General features: G+C 35.1%; 1 protein-coding gene across 1 annotated transcript in view; it reads left to right on the plus strand.

Moving 5' to 3' along the window:
* Positions 1 to 24885, plus strand: part of USP47 (ubiquitin specific peptidase 47) — a 59216-nt gene that overhangs the window by 25620 nt on the left and 8711 nt on the right. The window contains exons 7-16 of the mRNA XM_044681828.1: positions 400 to 567; positions 5478 to 5609; positions 6092 to 6168; positions 6528 to 6583; positions 13103 to 13215; positions 13505 to 13609; positions 16176 to 16383; positions 17872 to 17987; positions 20084 to 20203; positions 23946 to 24723. Of these exons, the coding sequence (XP_044537763.1) occupies positions 400 to 567; positions 5478 to 5609; positions 6092 to 6168; positions 6528 to 6583; positions 13103 to 13215; positions 13505 to 13609; positions 16176 to 16383; positions 17872 to 17987; positions 20084 to 20203; positions 23946 to 24723 (1873 nt within the window). The remainder of the gene's footprint in view (positions 1 to 399; positions 568 to 5477; positions 5610 to 6091; positions 6169 to 6527; positions 6584 to 13102; positions 13216 to 13504; positions 13610 to 16175; positions 16384 to 17871; positions 17988 to 20083; positions 20204 to 23945; positions 24724 to 24885) is intronic.

Genomic DNA, 24885 nt, shown 5'->3' on the forward strand with positions numbered 1-24885 from the left:
GATTTAGTATTAAATTTAACCTTTTTCAACTAGTCAGTGGTTTGATTACAGGGAATACATTATCCCATTTGTAAGTTGAGTTTCTCTTCAGAAACTTTTGTATCTGGTGAGATTTTAGACATAAATAAAATAAAGACCATTCTTACAATTATAAATAATATTTAACAGAGATTTCTATTTGGTAAAATACTGAATTATAAAATTGAGATTTTAATGGCAAGGCTTTCTTTTTTTAAATGATTTTGAAACTCCATTTTGTTTAATTTAGTATCTTGTGAATTGAAATACTTATCTTAATATTTTATTCTATTAAATTTTTCAAATGGATGTATTTTTATTGAATGTATTATCACTTCATGTGGCTTGTAAATTTTAAGAAGACTTTTATTTGTTATGAAGAAGTCTCCTCAGACTGAGAGTTGTACGGACAGTGGAGCAGAAAATGAAGGCAGTTGTCACAGTGATCAGATGAGCAACGATTTCTCAAATGATGATGGGGTCGATGAAGGAATCTGCCTTGAAAGTAATAGTGGAACTGAAAAGATTACAAAACCTGGTCTTGAAAAGGTACCTTTTTCTCTGTGATATTGAATTGGAAATTCAATCTAAAAAGAATTACTGGAGCTACAAGCATGGTAGTGCCTGCCTGTCATTTGTCCCCCAGGGGCTTGTGAATACATCAGGGAAATTGTGGCTTGTGGATAGCTAGCTCAGGAGTTCTGAGCTGCATTTAGGGCAAAGTCAGTCACATGTCCCTTCTATGTTCAGCACCAATATGGGCAACCCCCTGGGAACAGGAGGTTACCATGCTAAGGAGAGGCAAATTGATCCAGGATGGAAATGGAACAAGTCAAAGATTCTCTGCCTATTAATAATAGGAGGACCATTACATCCCCAACCTGGCAAGATGGGGAGATCCATTTGGGAACTCTCATAGATGATACCAATATTCCTTCTTTTAAAAGTATATCTTTAAAATACTTATTTTTATCTGTAAGTGTGGTCATGTACAGATGGTAAGAAAATATAACTACATTTTGAAAGGGTTTAAAAGAATCAGATTTACTCACCCCCACCCCACAGAAATAATCTACTGCAGTGATGGGCAAATTATTCATCGTGGGCCAGATCCAGGCCATAGTTTGCCCATCACTGCCTTAAGCAATTCCCTAATCACTACGCCCCCACATCTAGATGTAGTGATTAGGGAATTGCTTAAGGCGATGATGGGCAAACTATGGCCTGGATCTGGCCCAGGATGAATAATTTGCCCATCATTGATCTACTGTATTGAACTTTTGAATGGAGGGATACAGATAAAGTAACCTTTCTAAGAGACAATAATAGTGACAGACTTAAGACCAGTATCCTGGAGAGGATGCCCAGAGTCAAATTAAGTAGGGTTTTTGAATTAGATAGAGCTTTGGGAGTAAGCATGAAAAGGATGATTGAGCAGTAATAACTGGATAGTAACTTGGGCAGCTAAGGTAGCTCTTTCACTTTGCGCTGTGTTTAAGTTGATAATAATATTGTCTAGTTTCCTAAGGGCAAACAAGTTGGGAAAATCATACCCAAAACAAAATTCATAGTTGCACTAAAAGATGTTTTTTAACACTCATTTTTAAATGCTTCAGTTTCTTTGAGTCTTCAAAAACATGTGTAGGGTTTTTTGCTCAGTGCCGAAGACTCAAAAAGGAAAACACTCAGATTTGTTGACCTGAATGAACTTTTAGTCTAAGCCCTAAATTAATACAATTCTTTCCTCGGCCTTTCAGACACTTCTTGGTTCTTCTTCTGTCTTTGTGATCATTCCTTAGTATCATTTGATGGATCATCATCCAGATCTTATCCCTTAATTGTGGATGACTTCATTAGTTCCTTTAGGTTCATTTATCATCTCTATGCAAATGATTCTTAAATTTTTTTGATTTGTTTTTGGCATTCATTTTTTTAACATTTTGAGTTCCAGATTCTCTCCCACCCTTTGAGAAAGCAAGCATATCTAGATATTGTGAAGTCATGTTTGACATTTTCATATTAACTGTTTTAAAAATAAAATAATGTAAAAATGAAGATTTTTCTGGAGGCAGATTGCATTTTCCATCTTGGGTCCTTTGGAATTGTCTTGGATCATTGTATTAATCAGCAGAATTAAGTCTTTCATATTTGAATTTCATTATAATATTGCTGTTTTAGTATACTGTGATCTTGATTATGCTCACTTCATCAATTCATAAAAATATGATCAGGTTTTTCTGAAACTTGCTTATCTTTCTTACAGAACAATAGTATTCCATCACAATCATATATCACAACCATTACCCAGTTGATAGGCATCTCCCCAGTTTCTAATTCCTTGCCACCACGAAAAGAGCTGTTATAAATATTTTTGTACAAATAAGTCCTTTCTCCTTTTTTGTGATCTCTTTGGAATACAGACCTAGTAGTAGTATTGCTAGGCCAAAGGGTATATACAGTTTTATAGCCCTTTGGACATAATTCTAAATGGTTCTGTGTAATAGTTGGACCAGTTCACAATTTCACTAACAATGCTTTAATGTACCTATTTTTCCACATCTCCTCCTACATGTCATTTCCCTTTTCAGTCACGTTAACCATTCTGATAGGTGTGAGGTGGTGATATCTGATAGTAGTTTTCATTTGCATTTCTCTATTAGTAGGGAATTCGTACATTTTTTCATGTGAATATTGGTAACTTTGATTATCATCTTTTGAAAACAAATTGTTCATATCCTTTGACAATTTAACAATTGAAGAATGGCTCTTATTTTTATAAATTTGGGTCATTTCCTATAATTGGAGAAATGAGGTCTTCATTAGAAAAACTCGCTATGAAATTTTTTCCCCAGTTTCTTGCTTTCCTTCTGGTTTTGATTCTACTGGTTTAGTTTGTGCAAAACCTTTTTAAATTTTATTTACTCAGAATTACTCATTTTACTTCCTGTGATCCTCTCTGCCTCATTTGGTCATCAGCTTTTCCCTTATCCATTGATCTAACAAGTAAGATTTTCTGTGTTTCCCAATTTACTTATGATAGCACATTTTATATCTAAACCATGTAACCATTTTGACGTTATCTTGGTACATGGTGTGAGATCTTGATCTATGCCCATAATGGCGAGCCTATGGCACATGCGCCAGAGATGGCATATAGAGTGATCTCTGTGGGCACACATGCCACCCCTCTCCCTCTTCCCCCCAAGTTTGTTATTAGAAAGGCAGAGGAACTCAGGTGGAACTGCTCTCCTCCCCCTCTCCACTGTGCCTGATAATATTTTTTCACATCCCCTGCTTCTCTGTCCAACAGCCCAATGAGAGTACACAGGGGATAAGGTGAGCAGCTCATAGGCAGGAAAGCTGGACAGGAGGGGAGTGCTCAGACCACTCCCCTGCCCCTCTCTACACTCACTGAGGATATTTTTTTTTTCACTGTACCTGCCCAGTAGCCCAATGGGTACACTTTCTCTCTTCTCTGTGTGGATAAGAGTCAGGTAGAGCATGCCTAGCACTCATGGGAGGTCACAGTGCTTGGTCTCTGAAAGGTTCACCATCACTGGTCTAAGCCTAGTTTCTGCCAAACTGCTCTCTAGTTTTTTCAGCAATTTTTGTCAAATAGTGAGTTCTTGCCCTGTAAGGTATAAATTGGCAGTAATTACCAAAAATGGCAATATTTGGTATTAGAGGGGTTGGGGATAGTCACATTAATATATTTTTGGTGGAACTGTGAAATGGTGGACAACTATTTTTTAAAACTATTTGGTATTATGCAGATAGAGTGACCAAAATGGGCAAATCACTTAACCCCCATTGCCGAGTCCTTACCACTCTTGTGCCCTGGAACCAATACATAGTATTGATTCTAAGACAGAAGATATGGGTTTATAAAAACAAAGTAAATGTAACAAAATTAAAGATTAAGCAGAACTTGAATAAAGTGATCAAAGGGCATCCCAACCTTCCTCTTGTGGAGGTAGAAGGTCCATAGGTGTTAGACCTTGCACTTTTTTCTAACTTTTTCAATCAGTTGTGCTGTTTTGTTTTTTCCTCTCCCAGAAAATCTTTTGTTATATGGGATGGCTCTTTGGGAGGGAGACTGGGTAGAAGAAGTCCTTGGGATAACTACAATAATGTAAGAAATAGAAGACATCAATAAAAACTTAATTTTCTAAAATAGTCATTGTGTATATTGTTTACTCCAGTTTGCTTTATTTTATGTCTTCCTATTGTCTGTATTCTTCTGTCTGTATATTGTACTTTAAGGTACAGTAGTGTTCTCTTACATTCATAGAATTTCATTCAGTCATTTCCAAGTCTGTCAGCATCTGCTTGTTTTCTTTTTCTTTGCTATAAAATTGCTGTTAAAATGTACTTCTGTAAATACTTTGTTGTATAGAAGACCCTAGAGGGAGATCCCTTGGGCAAAGAGTATATAGTCATTTTAGTCACTTTCTTAGTCTTATTTCATGCGGTCATCTTGAATTGTTTGACTATTGCCCAACTCTGCTGTCTGTGCCTGACTTTCCACACTTCTAATATATTGACTAGGCTCATTTTGTCCTCTTTGTCAATTTGATAGGTGTGATTTGCAACCCATGAGTTCTTTTTCTCTTACCCGTAGCAATATGAATCAGTCTTTCATATTGCTGCTCAGAATTTTCTTTTGATAACTATTTGTTCATGTTCTCTGACCACTTATCCATTAGAGAATGCTCTTCCTACTATATGTTTATTCCCTGTAAATCTTGAATATCAGGCCTTTCTCTGAAATAGTTGATGCAAAATTTTCCCCAATCCAGAATTTCTCCTTTTATCCTAAATTCATTGATTTCGTGCATAAACTTTATAATTCACGAAATTGAGGATATCTATTCTCTATTTTGCTATCACTTATTTTATTTGAGAAAATTCCATAAAGATAGTCCTTTATTATAACCATCAGAGAATTTTTAACTAAGAAAGTAATATTAGAAGAGCCAGATTACAGTTAACTTTGCCTGTGATTACAGAGTAATTCTGGACAAATTATTATGGTAAAACTCAAATATAGTCATCGAGTATAGTGACATCCAAATCTGGGTTTTATAAAAGGAAACCACTTTTCTCTTGTGGAGGAAGTCATAGGTATTTTGTTAGTAAAGAAAAGTATTTTTCAGTTATCTGTTTACATTCTTCTTGTCATTTGTTTATACTTACTTCGGACCACACATAGATCTTTTTTGTACTCAGCAGCTTCTTAGTATGCATCATTCCAAGACTTTATGATTAGAATGGAGAAAATGGGCACTAAATTGTTACATCTATGAAATGGAGTTGAGGTTTTTTCCAAATTGTCTAGCAATTTGCCGATACCTTTGTTCTTCTCTGTAGCATAGACTGAAATCTCTATACTATATATGTATAAAAGAGGGTAGAATTAAAGATAAATGAGATTTCTATGTTGTTACTTTTCCTTCTAGAATTCATTGCTATATGAACTCTTTTCTGTTATGGTTCATTCCGGAAGTGCAGCTGGTGGTCATTATTATGCGTGCATAAAATCATTCAGTGATGAGCAGTGGTACAGCTTCAATGATCAGCACGTTAGTCGGGTAAGCAAGAACTTAAAATTTTTTGCTCTGACAAGAGAAATTGAAATTATGCCTATTCATCAAAACTTTTGGGAGGAAAAAACAAAGAAGACTGAGTGGAACTAGGTTTTCTTAACACCATTCCTTTTCTATTTCAGTCTCACTCATTGATATGCTAAAATTCTTTTTTATTTTTCTCTTAACTAGACTTTTACAGTTGTTCCCTGATCATTAGTGCTGAAGTTCATTGGGAGGCACTGACTACTGATTAAAATTTGATTTATTAACTAGTTAGACACCACCTGAAGATTTTACATGGTCCTAAATTTAGGTCTAATTGATATATGTGGTAATTGTGTATGTGTGTTCCCTCTTTTTTTCCTTTCCTTTTTCTTTTGATTTGCTCTCCTTTACAAGAGTTCATTAATTCCATTTGTTTAGGGACAATGTAGAGCATCAAACTAAAATTTTACAGACTCAAGTACTGTGATATAATGTTTCAGATAACCCAAGAGGACATTAAGAAAACTCATGGTGGATCTTCAGGAAGTCGAGGATATTATTCTAGTGCCTTTGCCAGGTTAGTAACATTCCACTTATTGAAAAATGAGCCAAGGAAATTATAAGCTAGATTTGTGCATTTGGAATTGTTTTTTTTCTCACTCTTATAATATTATTAACATTATTATTACTTAACTAGCTCATCAATTACAATGAGTCACTTTGGGAAACAGACCTACTTAATATTCAAATGACTTATCAGGAGAAGCAGTTGTATCATTTCATCTATTCAAGCAGAAGAAAGCTTTATTCATTTCCTAGTACAGTTTAAGTGTGAATATGCCTGAAAAAATGAAGTAGGGAAGAGTGTTTTCTATACTTGTTGACCTAATAAAATGAAATTCAGTCACAGCTGATTTTTCTTTGTCTTTCTATTAGCTCCACAAATGCATATATGCTTATATATAGATTGAAGGATCCTTCAAGAAATGCAAGTAAGTGTGCTTAACTTGACTTTATGAACATAGTAATAGGGCATTTTCTTGCCAGTTTTACAGCACTCGTTAAAGAATTTTTAAAATTAAATTAGTGAGTTTAATATATGTAGAATAATTCAAGTATATGGAGTAAGGTACTTAATCCTTCTTATGTTTATATTTCTTGAACTAGAATTTGAAACATAGTTATTAAGGTCCCTCAGAATAATTCTTGCCAAAATGGCAGCTAAGTTGGAAGTTATTATAAATTTGGGGGTTGCTTTTAATTTTTTTTCTAGTCATAGAATCCTTATTCAGTGTCAAACTAATGTTTGGCTACAACATTGTTCTTGAAACACAGACCTTGGATAAGTATCTTATAGATGAAGCAACGTTATATTAATTTTTTTTAATTTTTATTTTCCCATAGTTACATATTTCATGTTCTTTCCTTCTCCCCCAACCCATCTAACCCCCCTTAGCCAATGCACAATTCCACTGTGTTTTACATGTATCACAGGAACTAATTCCATATTATTGATAGTTGGACTAGAGTTATCGTTTGGTGTTTACATCCCCAATAATATTCCCATCAGCCCATGTGTTCAGGCAGTTGTTTTTCTTCTGTATTTCTCCTCCCACAGTTCTTCCTCTGAATGTGGCTAGTTTTCTTTCTCATAAGTCCCTCAGAATTGTCCTGGGTCATTGCATTGCTGCTAGTAGAGAAGTTCATTATGTTTGATTGTACCACAGTGTATCAGTCTTTGTGTACAGTGTTCTCCTGGTTCTGCTCCTTTCACTCTGCATCAGTTCCTGGAGGTCATTCCAGTTCACGTGGAATTCCTCCAGTTCTTTATTCCTTTGAGCACAATAGTATTCCATCACCAACATATACCACAGTTTGTTCAGCCATTCCCCAATTGAAGGACATTCTTTCATTTTCCAATTTTATTTTGCTGCCACAAAAAGCACAGCTATAAATAGTTTTGTATGTGTCTTTTTCCTTATTATCTCTTTGGGGTATAAACCAAGCAGTGCTGTGATTGGATCAAAAGGCAGATAGTCTTTTAAAGCCCTTTGAGCACAGTTCCAAATTGCCAGCTAGAATGGTTGGATCAATTCATAACTCCACCAGCAATACATTAGTGTCCCAATTTTGCCACATCCCCTCCAACATTCATTACTCTCCCCTGTTGTCATTTTAGCCAGTCTGCTAGGTGTGAGGCGATACCCCAGAGTTATTTTGATTTGCATTTCTCTAATTATTAGAGATTTGGAACACTTTCTCATGTGCTTATTGATAGTTTTGATTTCTTTATCTGGAAATTGCCTATTCATGTCCATTGCCCATTTATTGATTGAGGTATGGCTTGATTTTTTTTTTGTATAGTTGATTTAGCTCCTTATATATTTGAGTAATTAGACCTTTGACTGGGCTTTTTTATAAAGATTTTTTTCCCAATTTGTTGTTTCTCTTCTAATTTTGGTAGCATTGTTTTTGTCTGTACAAAACCTTTTTAGTTTAATGTAGTCAAAATTATAACTCTTGGTTTTAAAATCTTTCCTTTCCCATAGGTCTGACAAGTATATTATTCTGTACTCAGCTAATTTACTTATAGTTTCCTTCTTTATAGTCAAGTCATTCACCCAGTCTGAGTTTATCTTGGTATAGGGTGTGAGATGTTGATCCAGGCCCACTCTCTCCCATATTGTTTTCCAATTTTTCCAGTAGTTTTTGTCAAATAGTGGGGTTTTGTCCCAAAAGCTGGGTTCTTTGGGTTTATCGAAGACTGTCTTGCTGAGGTCGCTTACCCCAAGTCTATTCCACTGATCCTCTTTTCTGTCTCTTCCTCAGTACCATATTGTTTTGATGACTGCTGCTTTATAGTATAGTTTAAGATCTGGTACTGCTAGGCCCCCTTCCTTCATATTTTTTTTCATTTTTTCCCTTGATATTCTTGTTCTTTTCTTCTTCCAAATGAACTTTGTTATAGTTTTTTTCTAATTCAGTAAAAAAGTTTTTTGGTAGTTTGATAGGTATGGCACTAAATTAAGTAAATTAATTTGGGTAGAATGGTCATTTTTATTATGTTAGCTTGTCCTACCCATGACCATTCAGTGTTTTTCCAGTTGTTTAGATCTAGTTTTAATTGTGTGGAAAGGGTTTCGTGGTTGTGTTTGTATAATTCCTGTATTTGTCTTGGCAGATTCCTAATTATTTTATATTGTCTAGTGTGATTTTGAATGGAATTTCTCTTTCTAACTCTTCCTGCTGCGATGTGTTGGAAATATTTAGAAATGCTGACGATTTATGTGTATTTATTTTGTATCCTGCCACTTTGCTAAAGTTAATTATTTCCACCAACTTTTTAGTTGATTCTCTAGGATTTTTTAAGTAGACCATCATATCATCTGCAAAGAGTGATAGTTTGGTCTCCTCATTTCCTGTTTTAATATCTTCAATTTCTTTTTCTTCTCTAATTGCTACTGCTAGTGTTTCTAGTACAATGTTAAATAATAGAGGTGATAATGGGCATCTTTGTTTCACTCCTGATCTTTTTGGGAATGCTTCTAATTTATCCCCATTGCAGATGATGTTTGTTGATGGTTTTAGATATATACCATTTATTATTTTTAGGAAAGGCTCTTCTATTCCTAAACTTCCTGGCATTTTCAATAGGAATGGGTGTTGTATTTTGTCAAAGGCTTTTTCATCATCTATTGAGATAATCACGTGGTTTTTGTTGGTTTGCTTGTTGATGTGGTCAATTATGTGGATGGTTTTCCTAATGTTGCACCATCCTTGCATTCCTGGTATGTAAAATTCCTTTATTAAGAAAAAATCCCTTAAGTGAAAACCTAGATGGGTTTACCTCCTATTGATTTCTGTTCTGTAGAAATACCATTAAAGTTGCCTAGTATACTTCTTAAAAGAATAAAATGTTTATTATAGTAAAATATAGATTATCAACTAATGTAGGCAAATCAGAAGACATCTAAGAGACAGTTTTTTGATTATTTCTATTTCAAAATTCAGATAATATTTGATCAAAATCTGCGTTGGGTATTTTTGTGAAAAGTATCTGTGGAAATTAGGAAATATTTGGAGATTCCATCCCAATACCTTCCTAAAATAAGAGAATCTGTCTTTTAATTTGATTTGATATATTCTCATAGTAAATGGAGTCACACATAAAATTTTATAATTACAGAGTGGTTTTATATGCATTCTCACTTGAGCATTGTAACAACCCATTAAAAGTAGGCAGTACAAGGTATTTGTACTATGGAAAGAACCCTAATTCGTTCACTTCCTGTTTGCTGCTTATAACCAGTTTAACTTTGAGCAAGTCATTTAACCTTTGTAAAGCCTCAGTTTCCTTAAATGTAAAATGAAGGGCTTAGACTCCATGGGCTCTAATTTCCTTCCAACTTGAACTCTAGGATCATCTGAAACCCAGAAAGGTTAAGTTTTTTGCCCTAAGTTGCACAACCTCTAAACTAGTAGAATTGGGGCTCAAACAGCCTCTTCATACTCAATCCCAGAGCTCTCTTCACTTCTTAAATATGCCTGTTCCTCCTACTAGTGCATTTTCTATGAGCAAAGAAAACCAATCAAAAAACCCATCATTTTTATACTTGAACTATGTATATGAACTTGGATAGACTATGAAAAGCATAAGTCTTTAAGCGGTCATTTTTTGTTTATAGGTATTTTCATTTTTACTATTTTATTTTCATTTAAAAGCCCCAAGAAATTAGTGGAGGGTTTTCCTTTCCATTTTGTACTACACATTGTGGTTGTTCATTTATTTCAGTTATGTCCCACTTTTTGTGACTCCATTTGGAGTTTTCTTAGCAAAGATACTGGAATGGTTTTGACATTTCCTTCTCCAGCTCATTTTATAGTTAAAGAACTGAGGCAAACAGAGTTAAGTGACTTACCTAGGATCACACAGCTAGCAAGGGTCCGAGGTCAAATTCAAACACAAGAAGATGAGTCTTCCTGACTCTTTAAGTCCAGCTCTGTTGTCTACTATACCACATAGCTACCCTCTACCCACCAAATGAGATATAAGATAATGAAGCTATATGCCCTGCACTAATATACCTTTCAGATTTAAGTCATAGAATGTGACATGCCAGTTTACTTATAGCTATACAATATAATGACAAAGAAAATATGATTTATTTTCATGAAGAGAAATTTTGATATTGAAAAGGGACAGAAATTAAGGCATTGTGCTTCAAATTTTATGAAACTTATTCTTTTCCAGCTAGAAAGTAACTAAAGTTGCCCTTTTTTAACAAGGAAAACATAGTAATTTTTTCTGTTTGCTTTTAAATTAAAATGAATAATTTTACTTACCATGGAGGGAAAAAATGTATTAGGATCTTATTCTCTGTTCTGTAACTATTTTGAAGTTAGTCAGTATCCAGAATAAATGTAGGACCACATTATAACTCAGATTTTCTTACCTATGAAGCCAAATGTATGTGTCAGTTTTATGGATTTATTAACTACTTCTTTCATATTCTAGGAAGAGAATAGCCAGATTCCTAGTAAAATTTGCTATAACCTCTTGGCAAGGAGGTGGAAAGATGGCTTTTTTTTTTAGAAATGAGACTATAGGTTAGGCCTAGAAGCAGGCAACCTTGATCTATAAATAGCTCACCATCTTCATAATTATTGATAGTCTTTGAAGAAAAGAAATCCAGTTCTCCTGCTAATCACTATTCTTGCCTTAAGGAATTTCTCTATCTTTGAGGGATGCAGGTAGACACTAGAGAATCTCATCTAGTATCTTTAGACCACTAAGGTATCATTTAAGAATATCTGGTTTGCTCTCTAAAGAAATCTGGCGAGGATGTGCCTCGGTCTACCTTTGTTAAATTTCATTCACAACAGTCTAAAGGAGGCAAGGAAGTTCAATACCTCCCACCCAGGGTTGTTTTGAGGATCAAATGAAATAATATTTGTAAAGTGCCTGGCCCAGAGTAGGTAATGTATAAATGGTAGTAGTGGTGGTGGTGGTGGTGGTGGTGGTGGTGGTGGTGATGGTGGTGGGTGGTGGTGGTGGTGGTGGTAGTGTGGTTACACAGTGATGAAGATGAAGAGTCAATAGTATGATATAAATCATTACATATATCATAGTTTTATAAAAGGCTTCCTGTTTTGTGGTAGGTGTACTCTGAGCAATTAAACAGGTCTAGAGTGGGAGGATTAAGGATCTAATTAAGTACTTTAAATATAACCAAGAAGGATGTTTCTCTGAAACAGAGCAGTTGGGAAAAATGTTAGTAGGCCAGTCATGGTCTGTTTCTGTGAGAGATTTCTTCAAATAATAGGAAACTGAAATAACCTAAAATCAAGTAAAATGACATGGAATTTTGAAACTGGTAAAAGTTGGGAAATTATATTTCCCCTCCCTCCCCCTGTTGAATAGCCTTTTTTGGGTTTCCTTTGATTATAGGATACACTATAAACTCCTTAACCTGGTATTTAAGGCCTTGTCTAGTCCAGGTTCTACCTACCTTTCCAACCTTTTATCATACAACTTTCCTTTATATTGCTGCCAAGCTATACTGCTAGCTATTCCACAAATTTATCCTTTATCTTACACCTCTGTGTATTTTCTTCATGCCTGAAATGTATTCTTTGGTCTCTCAGAGTCTTTCTCTTCCTAGAAGTCTTAGTTCAACTTTTCAGAATATATTGATTCATTTTGGATCTCTCCAAAAAGACATATCATTGTTGCCATTGATAATGAGGACACTAATCATATTTTACATATATGCATATATGTAAACCTAGATTCTAAGTAAATTGTAAAACAATTGCTTATCCATTTTGATAGAATTTACCTAATAGAAATTCCTTACACCAATGAAATCACAAGTCTGATATCTCTCTCTTCCTTCTCCTCCCTCCAATGTCCCTTTCTCCTTCCTTTCCTCTTCCCCCCCATATATGTCTTCTCTTATGCTTCCCCTGCATGTATATATAAAGCCAAAATGGGAAGTGCCCCCTCTTCCTTCTTTTCTGATAGTTACGTGAGACTAGGCTTAAAATCAAGAAGACCTGAGTTCATCGTGCCTTATCCACTCCCTACCTGTGTGACCCTAAGGAAGTCATTTAACTTCTGTCTACTTCAGTTCTACAAAATGGGGGTGATAATCTTATCTATCTCCTACAGTTGTTATGAAGACCAGAAGAGATGACATAGGAAGTATTTTACAAACCTTAAAGTGCCATATAAATGGTAGCAATAATAAATTTCAGATTCATTCTATAAAACTCAGCTCATAGCAAGTTAACTAATATACTGTCAAAAGAAATGGCTAAGAAATACTTATTACAAATATGATCATTTTTAGACCTCTGTGTAGAAGACCAGGTGTCTAGGGAAAGAACTGTCCTGGGATAGATTCTGCTATTAGCTATCTGGTAAAACAAACCTAAAAATCTGAGGTTCAGGATGATAAAAGAACGGAATTGGAATGATAGCATCTGATCATTATCATTGTTATTGGTAGAATTTTTAGAAGTGAATGACTACCCGGAGCACATTAAGAGTTTGGTGCAAAAAGAGAAAGAATTGGAAGAGCAAGAAAAGAGGCAGCGTGAAATTGAAAGAAATACCTGCAAGGTCAGACTTGTCTCACCTTTCTTTGAAGGAAAAATTATTCTAGCAGTGGAGTAAAATGGGTTTAACAGTTATTTTAGCACAGTGAAATGTTTTGTTGTTATTGGCATTCTTTAAGTAATTATAAGATAAAATTGTGATTACTAAATATAAGTATTTTTAAAAGAAATATCCTTTTTAATAAATCTAAATAATTTTATGTAATTAGAGATGTAATGTAATTAAAGATAAAAATTAATGAAAATGTGACTTTTGGGCTTGATTAAACATTGACTAAATTTTTGTGTTACAGATAAAATTGTTCTGCATGCATCCTGTGAAACAAGTGATGATGGAAAATAAACTGGAGGTTCATAAAGATAAGACTTTAAAAGAAGCAGTAGAAATAGCTTATAAGGTGTGTTGAATCTCACCGCTTGCTAGATTTACATTTACATTACCAATCTGTAATCTTTCTCAAATAGTGTTTTGATTTGTGTTTTCATATGGAATATTCCTATAAGTTCAGACCATAACCTTGCTCTTCCTTTGACAGTCATGCCCCATGGTTTCCCATAAATCCTTTTCACTTTAAATCTTCATGCTAGAAACCAGCCCTCTTCTTTTTTTCTTTTAGCATGTTAGAGGTTCCAGTATATCATTCAAGCTCCTAATTATGTAACATCTTGCTCCCATGATTTTCTATCATTTTTTATTTTCTTTTGTAGTAAAGGCCTGTACACATTCCCAGATGCAATCTAACTTGTTCTTTTCCTACGCATTTGGGACTTAATGGCAGCATTTGTCCAGATTCAGTAGTGAAAATAGTTCTTTGCAGGAACCTCAATAATTGTCCTTTTCTAGGAATGGGATTGTCTCAAAAGATATACCTTACATCCCTCCCTTGGAGCACATTCAGCTCCTCATTGATAATGTTCATGTTCTCAAAATGAATTAGACTGAATAGAACTTAATTTTTTTTCAACCCTTACCTGGGATCTTAGTATCAATTCTAAGACAGAAGAGCAGCCAGGGTGAGGCAGTTGGGGTTAAGTGACTTGCTCATAGTCACAAAGCTTGGAAGGTCTAAGCCCAAGTTTGAATCCAGTTCTTCCCAACTCCAAGCCTAGTACTCTATCCACTGAGCTTCTTATTGCTTCTAGATATAACTTAATAGTAAACGCTGATGTTGTGCTTTTCAGAGAAAGGCCACTTAGATATTTGAATTTGTTGTAGCAAGAGAAACCCAAATAATCATTGCCACATATCATAATGTCAAGATTAAACTATAAAACTTCTATGTTAACTATATTGTGAATTATAAAACATATCAGCAGGGCAGCTAGGTGGCTTAATGACAGAGAGCCAGGCCTAGAAATGGGAAGTCCTGGGTTCAAATATGGCCTAGATACTTCACTTTAACCCTATTGCCTAGCCCTACCACCTTGGAACCCATACTTAGTATTGATTATAAGATGAAAGGTAAGGGTTTAAAAAAAAAAAACTTCATGTCAGATGCCTTCTGTGCTAATAATTATGGTTTTGCCGCTGGCTTTCTGTATGATTCTGAATAAGCTTAATTTAAAACATATTAGTGAAATGATGATAGCAGCATTACTTGTTTACATAGCAATTTACAAGGTGCTTTCCTTAAATTAGCATTAAAGTGACAGCTGCAGAGATGGAAGGCATCTTTACAGGCTCCCCATCCATCCACTCATCTTACTGATAAGAACTGAGGCCCAGAGATGTTGAGTAATGGGCTCAAGGTCACATGTGTAGTAAGCAGCAAAATTAAATTTGAACCCAAACTCTAGCTCCAGCTTCTTTCCACTACACCATACAGCTATTACCATTTTACAGATGGAGGAACTAAGGCTTGGGAGTGATTAAGTGATTTGCCCACAGTCATTCAACTAGTAGTAAATGTTCCAGTGACTCCCTGTGATTTCTCTGCTTGATTTCTGTCGTACTGTAACAAAACTTTTATGTGGAAAAGGCAAAGATTCAAGTTTGGTACCACAGATGGCATGTCACTTCATTGGTCTACTCCAGGGAAGTAACGGGTATCTTGCTGAGGGGTTAAATACCCAGGCCACAGTACTCCTCAAACTGCCTGAATGAGACTAAAATGGAATTCAGAAATATTTAACAAAATGAATAAAAATACACTAAAGTAGAAATAACATTACACTTTAAAATTTAAGTCTTTGTGCACCTGCAAGATCCTTATATTCTAGAGAATGGCCACCATTTCTATTTGAGCTTAACACCACTGGTGTAGTAAAACGAGTTTAGGATTTGCAGTCAGAAGAACTTGGTTCTAGCACTAATACCATCATTTTAATAAAAACTTAAATCTTTTAACTTCTCTTTGCCTCAGTTTCCAAATCTTCAAGTAGAGATAATAATAATACTTGAACTACCTAGCACAGGAGACTATTAAAAGGAAAACATTTTCTAAATTATATGGATGTGAGCTCTTACAGTGTAGTCATTGTTATGTAAACTAGGCTACTTAAGAGGCTCTCCCTACTCATTTATAGCAGTGTTCTTGTCGCTGCATAATTGAGCAAATGATGGGGTGATTCCTGTATTTAAATTATGGAATTTTCCTTTTATGATTCATAAATTTATATCCTCAAAATTGCATAGTACCCTGACTTTTGAGTGCAGTTTAACTTCAAGATTTGCACTAAAAAGCATTTAATATCTTATTTTTGGAATACTTTTTTTACATAGATTACATACTTAATCATTTAAAATGTTATTTGAGAATGATAGTAAAAAAGTTAATTTTTATTTTAAAAACATTTAATTCATATTTCTAAGTCTATTGTATTTGTGCATCTATACAAGTCATAAGTACATAAGTATGTATATATGTATAGGTAAAGAGAGAGAGAGAACTATAGGTGATAATAGTAATATTGATGCTAGATTTAAAAAAAATAAAATTTGTGGGGTAACTTTTCCAATTTTAGATGATGGATTTAGAAGAGGTCATTCCCCTGGATTGCTGTCGTCTTGTCAAGTATGATGAGTTTCATGATTATCTAGAGCGGTCATATGAAGGAGAAGAGGATACTCCAATGGGGCTTCTACTTGGTGGAGTCAAGTCAACATACATGTTTGATTTACTCTTGGAAACCAGAAAACCTGATCAAGTTTTCCAGTCTTATAAACCTGGTGGTAAGAAATACAGTATTCTGAAAAATTTTATTTTACTTAGAAGTAATGTGGGGGGTGGGGGGTTCCTATTTTTAAGTTGAATTTGATCAGTTTTATTTGATCTCAAGTTTTTAAATGAAAAATTAAGAAAAATTTAGGAACAAGCATTTCAAAATTCAAAAGGGACATATACAAAGAAACATATGGAGGATGAAAATAACCCAGGTACCAAATAAAGATAATTATCATTATTCCTTAGCTTAGATAGGATCTTGAAATCAGTTTCTATTAGTCCATAATGTAGAGTGTGCTATGGACTCCAAGAGGGAAAAAAAACCTTATGAATACTTAAGCATTTTTAAGTTCCTGTTTCTGTGTAATAAAAGAGTGGGCTTGAGCAATTTTAAAATGATTTTTTTTAAGAATGAAAGACCCTATATATAAACTAAAAGGATTATACTAAAGCTTCAAAGATAACCATAAACATTTAAAAGTTGGGGTATCTATTAGCAGAGGTATGGCCTAGAGCAGTGATGGGCAAACTTTTTAAAGAGGGGGCCAAAGGAAAGGAAATGCTCATCTGTCACTCTGTTTCTAAGGCAACTCTTTCGAAGTTTCATTGTATTGTATCCTACTCATTGTATTTGTCAGATTAGGAATAATGTCACGGGGCTGGATAGAACATTTCAGGGGGCAGCATCTGGCCCACAGGCTGTAGTTTGCCCATCACTGGACTAGAGGAAACCTTAATGCCAACCCATTATTCTTTCACTGCAGCCAGTATTTAACAGAATTGAATGGTATGGATCTATATTTTGGAAATTGCCAAAACTGCCTTTTACTACTCCAATAAATATCAGAACTTTAGTTTTGGAAATAATATTCCCAGGATGTTCTCATTTTAAAAGAGAGATCAAATTGTTGTTTCTGTACTGTACATGAAATTGTATACATACTTTTTATTGGTAATGTATAAAGCAGAAGTTACATTTAAAGTAAATAGTGAGTTAACTATTAACTGAATTTAGGTTATTTGGGGAAAGCTTAAGGCATTTTAGGAGCCCAGTTTGCTGGATTCTTTTTCCATTTCATTATGGATAGTTTGGTTAATTTGTTAATAGCTCTAAATTAAGAGAGGGAAAGACAGTCTTAATAAATGTATACATTAGGGGCAGCTGGGTAGCTGTGGATTGAGAGCCAGACCTATAGATGGGAGGTCCTAGGTTCAAATTTGGCCTCAAACACTTCCCAGCTGTGTGACCCTGGGCAAGTCACTTGACCCCCATTGCCCACCCTTACCAATCTTCTGCCTTGGAGCCAATACTTAGTAGTTAAGGATTAAAAATAAATAAATAAACAAGCAAATGAATGAATGAGTACATTATACTTTTTTACAAAAAGAAAATTTGCATCTTTGTGACTGTTGAAAACCATACTGTGACTATCTTATTTAAGCCAATTACTTTAAGTACTTAGCAATTCTGTTCTTATGTTTTTCAAATGTTGCAGAAGTGATGGTGAAAGTTCATGTGGTTGATATAAAGACAGAGTCTGTTGCTCCTCCAATTAGCGTACGAGCTTATTTAAATCAAACAGTCACTGAATTTAAGCAGCTTATTTCAAAGGTAAGTATTAAATAACACAATCTGTGTGTGGAGAAATATAATTTCCATGTCTAACATAAAAACTTTAATTGGGTGACCTATTTGAGAAGATGTCTAATGGTTCTATTCTTTTCACTAAACTGATGAATGCTTCATTTCAAAGGACTTAACTTTTGACAGTGCTAGTGATTTGAGTACTTTTAAGTGAGGTAATTACCATAGTTTTTAAGAATGCTTAACATTTTTCTATTTATTTTATAATTGTGCTGAAGAGTTTGACAGTAAATATTCATCCTCATTCACCCAAAAGAATTACCCTAGGCATATTCCAAATATACCTTAACCAGCAGACATTTTTCTGGTGCCTATTTACATGCCTTTGATAAACTAAGAGGAGATAAAGATAAATAATGAAGATTACTACCCAGGAGTTGCTTTCAGTTTAGTAGATCAGGCAAGCCAAGGACAGAAGTAACTGTGAAGCAAAGGTTTTGTTGTCTTTGTTAAACACTACACTGGAGCTGTATGATTACAAATTAAAAATGTTACCAAATTGCTCTGGTAGCTAGATTCAAAAGATATTTTGCCGGTATGTTTTTATTGACCCACACATATCCATTTGTAAAAATTAGGATGTTGGAGATGATGATGGTTAGTCTTTTTTCTTTTAGTTCAGAAATAACAAAATGCCTGTGCTTTTAATCATTACTAGAATTATGTGTACATTTGCTTTAATTATAAAAGATAACTAGAATTCTAGAGAGACATAGTAACTAGAATTTTAGAGACAGTTTTTTGTTTTGTTTTGTTTTTATGAGGAGGGAGAAGGGAGGAGATACAGGCCTGAGATTTAATCTTTGGAGAACTCCTAATGAGGAAACCACCTTCACCAATGCAGATCAGCAACTTTTTCTTTGGCTTATTCTTAAGGACATTACCTAAGGGATTAAGATGGCAAATAACTTGTAACTTCAGGGACAGATACGGGCCTAGGCCGTTCTGATTCCCCAGAAACACTCCTAGCATTTTGTGATTGAGGAGACCATGGGCATGTTTTGCTATGTCTTTTTTAAACTCTTACTTTCCATCTTAGAATCGATACATAGTGTCGGTTCCAAGACAGAAGAGCTATGCAATCGGAGTTAAGTGACTTGCCCAGGGTCATACAGCTGGGATGTGTCTGAGGCCAGATTTGAACCTAAGACCTCCTGTCTCTAGGCCTGGCCCTATACATTGAGCCACCTAACTCCCTTGTTGATGTGCTTTTTGACTATATCTAAGGTCATATTTGCTTTTCTGTTCTTGACATTCATTTGAAGATTGGGGGCGGGGGGTGGGGGGGGAGGAACCAAGTTGCTACTCTTGAGTCAGCAGACTCAAAATTATTACCACCTTATGCTCTTCAGCATTATGTAAGCAGGTTTGTTAGATTATATTCTTTCTCCTTTGTATTAAGAGGGAGTCGTAGCTCAGTTTCCTCTATTCCTTTATGTTGCTGGAAACGAATTGAAGATTGACAGTTTCTTTTACCATATAGCCACCAGTTTGTACCTTTAACCATACGATGGTATTGGACTTGTAAACTAATAGATTACATTTAGGAATTGGAGGAGGTATTTAACCCCCTAGTCATTTCTATAGACATAATGGGAAACAAATGTTTCTTGGCCAAAATCTATTTTTCTTTTTCTCTCTTTGATTTTGGCCATTGTTATAAATTATCAGAATATTATTGATTGGTTACAAAGAAAAGCAATTTATTTGAATTAGGTATCATTAGGTCAAATGCCAGCTATGAGGAAAGTTTTTCATTTTTGCATAAAATCACTACTCTAAGCCCTAAAAGTAAAATTAGAGTGGCTTAAGTGAAATGTTTTTGTTTAGATTTTTGTTTAATACTACTTTGCAAGTGTTCCTTTGGGCTTCTGATAAACAGCAGTTTTAACAAATGAGATTAATAAGATTCATTTATGTTCTTGAGTATTTTTTTTTAACTTTAGCTAGTTGTCTTTGATCCATAGGAAAAGGCAATGTCATTTTTTGGTCAACTGTCTATTTTAAGGTATGGTTTCTTGCAAAATTAAAAGTTCTTTTCTATAATTATGATCCCTTTGTAGGCTATACATTTGCCTGCTGAAACAATGAGAATAGTTTTGGAACGCTGCTACAATGACTTGCGCCTTCTTAATGTGTCCAGTAAAACGCTGAAGGCTGAAGGCTTCTTTAGAAGTAACAAGGTGTGTCTTTAGTGACTTTCCTACATTTTATGTTCTTTTTTTGTTTGTTTGTTTGATTGTTTTGAACCTGTGATTTCATAGGCATAGGGAACTTCTAATGAGAAAATTCCTTCTATGAAACTGTTAAGAACTTTTCATCTTAGAGACTTTCCTGGAGAGGTTGCCCAGTGCTACACAGATAAATCAGAAGTGGGACTTCAAGTCTTTCTGACTCAAAGCTTGCCTTTCTGCTCCATCACCTCTTCCATTTCTTTCATTAATTATACTTAATTAAAATAGAAATATAAACTCTCCCTTTCCAGCTTTCTTACACTGCTTCCCAAGTTTGATTCCAGCCAGGTCAATCTTCTCATACACCCATCCATACCATGTTTGTATTTCTGCCTTCATCCTTTTATGTATATTGTGCCCTTTGGTACACCTTCTTTCTTTTCTGTACCTTGACCAAGCCTACTCTTTCTACAAGACAATACAAATCCCACTTTCTTCATGAAATATTTGTCTGTTTACATTTCAACACCTTCCTCTGTATTTGGCTGTTTTTAAAGCCTGTCCCATAATCAGCCAGTCCCCTTGGGGAACTTAGGTGTGTGGGAGCAGATGACCTCAGGAACTGGGCCTAATTTGAACTCACAGTAAGTATAGCCCCTGGCCTAGGAGCATCAATTTCTTCAGCTTTGCATAGGGGAAATCAGTCACAGTCTTGAACTCACTGAATTATTTTCCTCTCCCTCCATTATTTACCTTTCCTCCAAAGGAAGAAGTGAAAATTAATGTTCTTTTCTCGCTTGTTTGGATTTATTTATTCTTTCCAATAATTACTGTTATAATGCATATTGAAGCCCAGTTTCATTTGTTTACTCTAGCTATATCGTATCACATTCTCAAATGGCTCTTACTTTACATTTTCCTTCTTATTTATTTTTCTGATCTCATTCATTTTCCTGCTCCCTACTTCTGGCATCTTAACCTTAAACTTAAACCTTCTCACTCTTAAACCATCATCCCTGTTCTTTGTGCTCTTCTCAACAACTAGTGCTATCTGATCTTTTAATTTCATAATCTGGTTACACCCTTTTGGAGTGGGAAGAGTGGTGGCAGATATAGAATTTCATTGGTATAGGAAATACCATCTACAAATGCAGGTCAAAAACTGTTCTTCACCTTGTACTCTTAAAAGAGTTGCCCTGGGGTACTGAGCCATTGAATGTCCTGTCCAGTCTCAGCCAATTTGTGTCAGAGGCAAGATTTGAACACAAGTCTTCCTAACTGAGGCCAACTCTCTAGCAACTATATTGTACTGCCTTTTACCACCTTACTCCTTGCAAAAAAGTTAATTTTTGCTTGCCTTGCTGCTACTAGAGTTGCCTCTTTTTCTCCTTTTCCAGACCCAGAGAAATATTTTGAAATAAAGCAAGCTACAGCCAGGATCGGTCATCAGATGAGAGGGAGGGCAACAGTGAGAAATAGGAGTCTGTATTTTTTTCAATTTTATTTTATTTATTTTCTGAACTTAAGCACCAAATAAAGTAAACATTTCCATATACATTGTAGAACAGAAGGAAAGGATTGTTCTTGAAACTGTGAATCTCCATTATATAGAGCTTGCTTTTATTTTTAAGTATATAATAAATACAACATTTAACTTCCAAAGCTGTCTTCCTTGTCTGTGATTCCTTCTATTCTTTTATGGGGGAAGGGAGGAGAACCCATTCTCCACCTCTCCCTTTCAGAGTGCTGGGCCTTGAGTCAGGAAGACCAGAGTTTGAATATGGTCTCAAGACCTTATGTGACCCTGGGCAAGTCACTTAATCTCTGCCTGCCTCCATTCCCTCACTTGTAAAGTGGGGACAGTAAATAGCACCTACCTCATGAGGTTGTTGTGAGGATCCAATGAAATAATTATTGTAAAATACTTTGTGCTAGGAATTCTGCTAAGCAAGTGCTTTATTAATGCCATCTATTATTACATTATTATCATTATAATTATTATTACCCTTATCCCTGGTTTTGATTACCACAGTGCATCAGTTCATATAAGCGTTCCCAGGTACTTCTAAAACCATCTATTTTGCCATGATACAATAACACAATACATTTATCTACAATATTGTTTAGGCATTCCCTGAGTGATAGGCACCACCAGATGGCCCTGAATTTCTAGTTTTTTGCTACTATGAAAAGAACTGCTATAAATACACTTTTACATATGGACTCCTTTCCTTCCTTGGAGGCAAAGGCCTAGTAATTATGTTACTGGATTTTAACATCTGTGTTTCTGATGAGACACTTTGAATGTCTTATCTTTTTGCTTTTATCTGAGCATTTTTAGTTTTGCTTTTGAGCTTTCCCTTATATTAATTTAAGTGTCAAAAATATATAACATAGAAAAAGCCTTATAGTTAAGAATCCAAACAAAATATAGATGATGTTGTACAATAATTATTATTGAGTTAAAATTGAAATTCTAAATAAGCCTTTGGTGTAGTAGCTTTTAATAGAAGGCGACTATCTGATTTTAGCTCCTTAAGCACAATACAACATGGGAGGTCCATGGTTTGCTAAAACTAAATGATGCAGTAGTATTGACTAGATCCAGATGGGGTTTGGGTATAATAATCTGAGAAAGCACAGCATGAAATGGGATGTTATGAAAAAAATACCTTTACACTTTTTCTACTTCACAAAATTGCATCTGAAGTACTACCTTTTAAAATTTATAGACAATTCCAGTGTGAGAGTATTTGTTATTTTTCATAGCATTTTATAGAACGTTAGAGGCAGAGGGAACCCTAGAAGACACCATTTTATTGATAAAGAAACTGAAGCCTGGAAATGTTCAGTGTTCTTGCCCAAAGTATTATAATATTTCTATTATTATGTGGCAAACTGTTTCATTTCTAAGTTTAACCATCTTACTCAGTGTGCCCTTTTTTAGCTCACATGATTAATCCATTAGTTCCCAAACACTTTTAGTCTATACATACTTGTGATCTTGCCAGGTTACTGGTCTCTCCGTTTGTCATTTCTGTTACTTTTTATGTGTACATACACACAACTGCCATCTTTCTTTTTCTACCATAATTACCATTGTTGCCATTAGCCTGGTTCAAAATGAGAAAAGATCTATGAAGAAACCCAGGATTTTGTGATATTTTGAGGACTTCTTCATAATACATCAAAATGTTCCTTTCGTGGGTTAAGAAATAGTGGATTAGAACATGATACTGATGAGGTTCAGATTGCAGTTTCTGTTTCCATATAGTCAGTTAATTTTTCAGTAAGGAAAATCATATTGGCAGAGGCAGCTTCACTGACATCAGCCATCTTATCTCACAGATATATGGATATATATGTTGCTCATGATGAAGACCTTTTGAGCAACCACCTTGCTGTCCTCCTGATAGCACCATCTTTGTCTATGAAGGGCAAAATACTCTTATTGAGCTCTTCAGATTTAATGTGATTCTAAGATTTAGAATTGGTTTTCTTAAGCAATAGAATGCTAAGTCAGAGATTTACTAGTGAGGATAACTGCAAAGTTCTCAAGTCTTTGCAACAAGCTTATGCACTGACTTAAACATTTGAATTTAAATTAAGTGCCTTATCACCTAAATAATTATCTTAAATTTTTTTTTCTTTGCAATTCAGTATGTATCCTATTTGAGTACTATAACTCTCGTATGATGCCTAAGAACCAAAACTACAATGATATAATGGAACTCTCTGCCTTAATGTTTAGGTATTTGTCGAAAGTTCTGAGTCTTTGGATCGCCAGATGGCCTTTACAGACTCTCATTTGTGGAAACTGCTGGATCGGCATGCAAATACAATCAGACTGTTTGTTTTATTACCTGAACAATCTCCAGGATCTCATTCTAAAAGGACAGCATACCAGAAAGCTGGTGGAGATTCTGGCAATGTAGATGATGCATGTGAACGAGTTAAAGGACCTCTGGGTAGCCTAAAATCTGTAGAGGCTATCTTAGAAGAAAGTACTGAAAAGCTTAAAAGCTTATCTCTACAACAGCAACAGGATGGAGATAATGGAGACAGTAGCAAGAGTACTGAGACAAGTGATTTTGAAAACATTGAATCACCTCTCAATGAGAGAGATTCTTCAGGATCAGTTGATAACAGAGAACTTGAACAGCAAATTCAGACTTCTGATCCAGAAAATTTCCAGTCTGAAGAGCGGTCAGACTCTGATGTGAACAATGACAGAAGTACAAGTTCAGTGGACAGTGATATTCTTAGTTCCAGTCACAGCAGTGACACTTTGTGCAATGCAGACAGTGCCCCAGTCCCTTTGGCTAATGGACTTGACTCTCATAGTATCACAAGTAGTAGAAGATCTAAGGCAAATGAAGGAAAGAAAGAGACCTGGGATACAGCTGAAGAAGACTCTGGAACTGATAGTGAATATGATGAAAGTGGCAAGAGCAGGGGAGAAACACAATATATGTATTTCAAAGCAGAATCCTACGCTGCAGATGAAGGTTCTGGAGAAGGACATAAATGTATGTAATTTTTTAAAGCTTCACAAGTCAGCACCCATATTCTTAATATTGCAATTAGACATATACACGAGTGAGCTTTATTAAACAAAGAGTCCATTAAATTCACTTCTAAATCCATCTCCAAAAGCCACAAAGTTTGTACAAGGTGATAAAACTTTGCCC

Source organism: Gracilinanus agilis, chromosome 6, assembly GCF_016433145.1.
Source record: "Gracilinanus agilis isolate LMUSP501 chromosome 6, AgileGrace, whole genome shotgun sequence".
NCBI lineage: Eukaryota > Metazoa > Chordata > Mammalia > Didelphimorphia > Didelphidae > Gracilinanus > Gracilinanus agilis.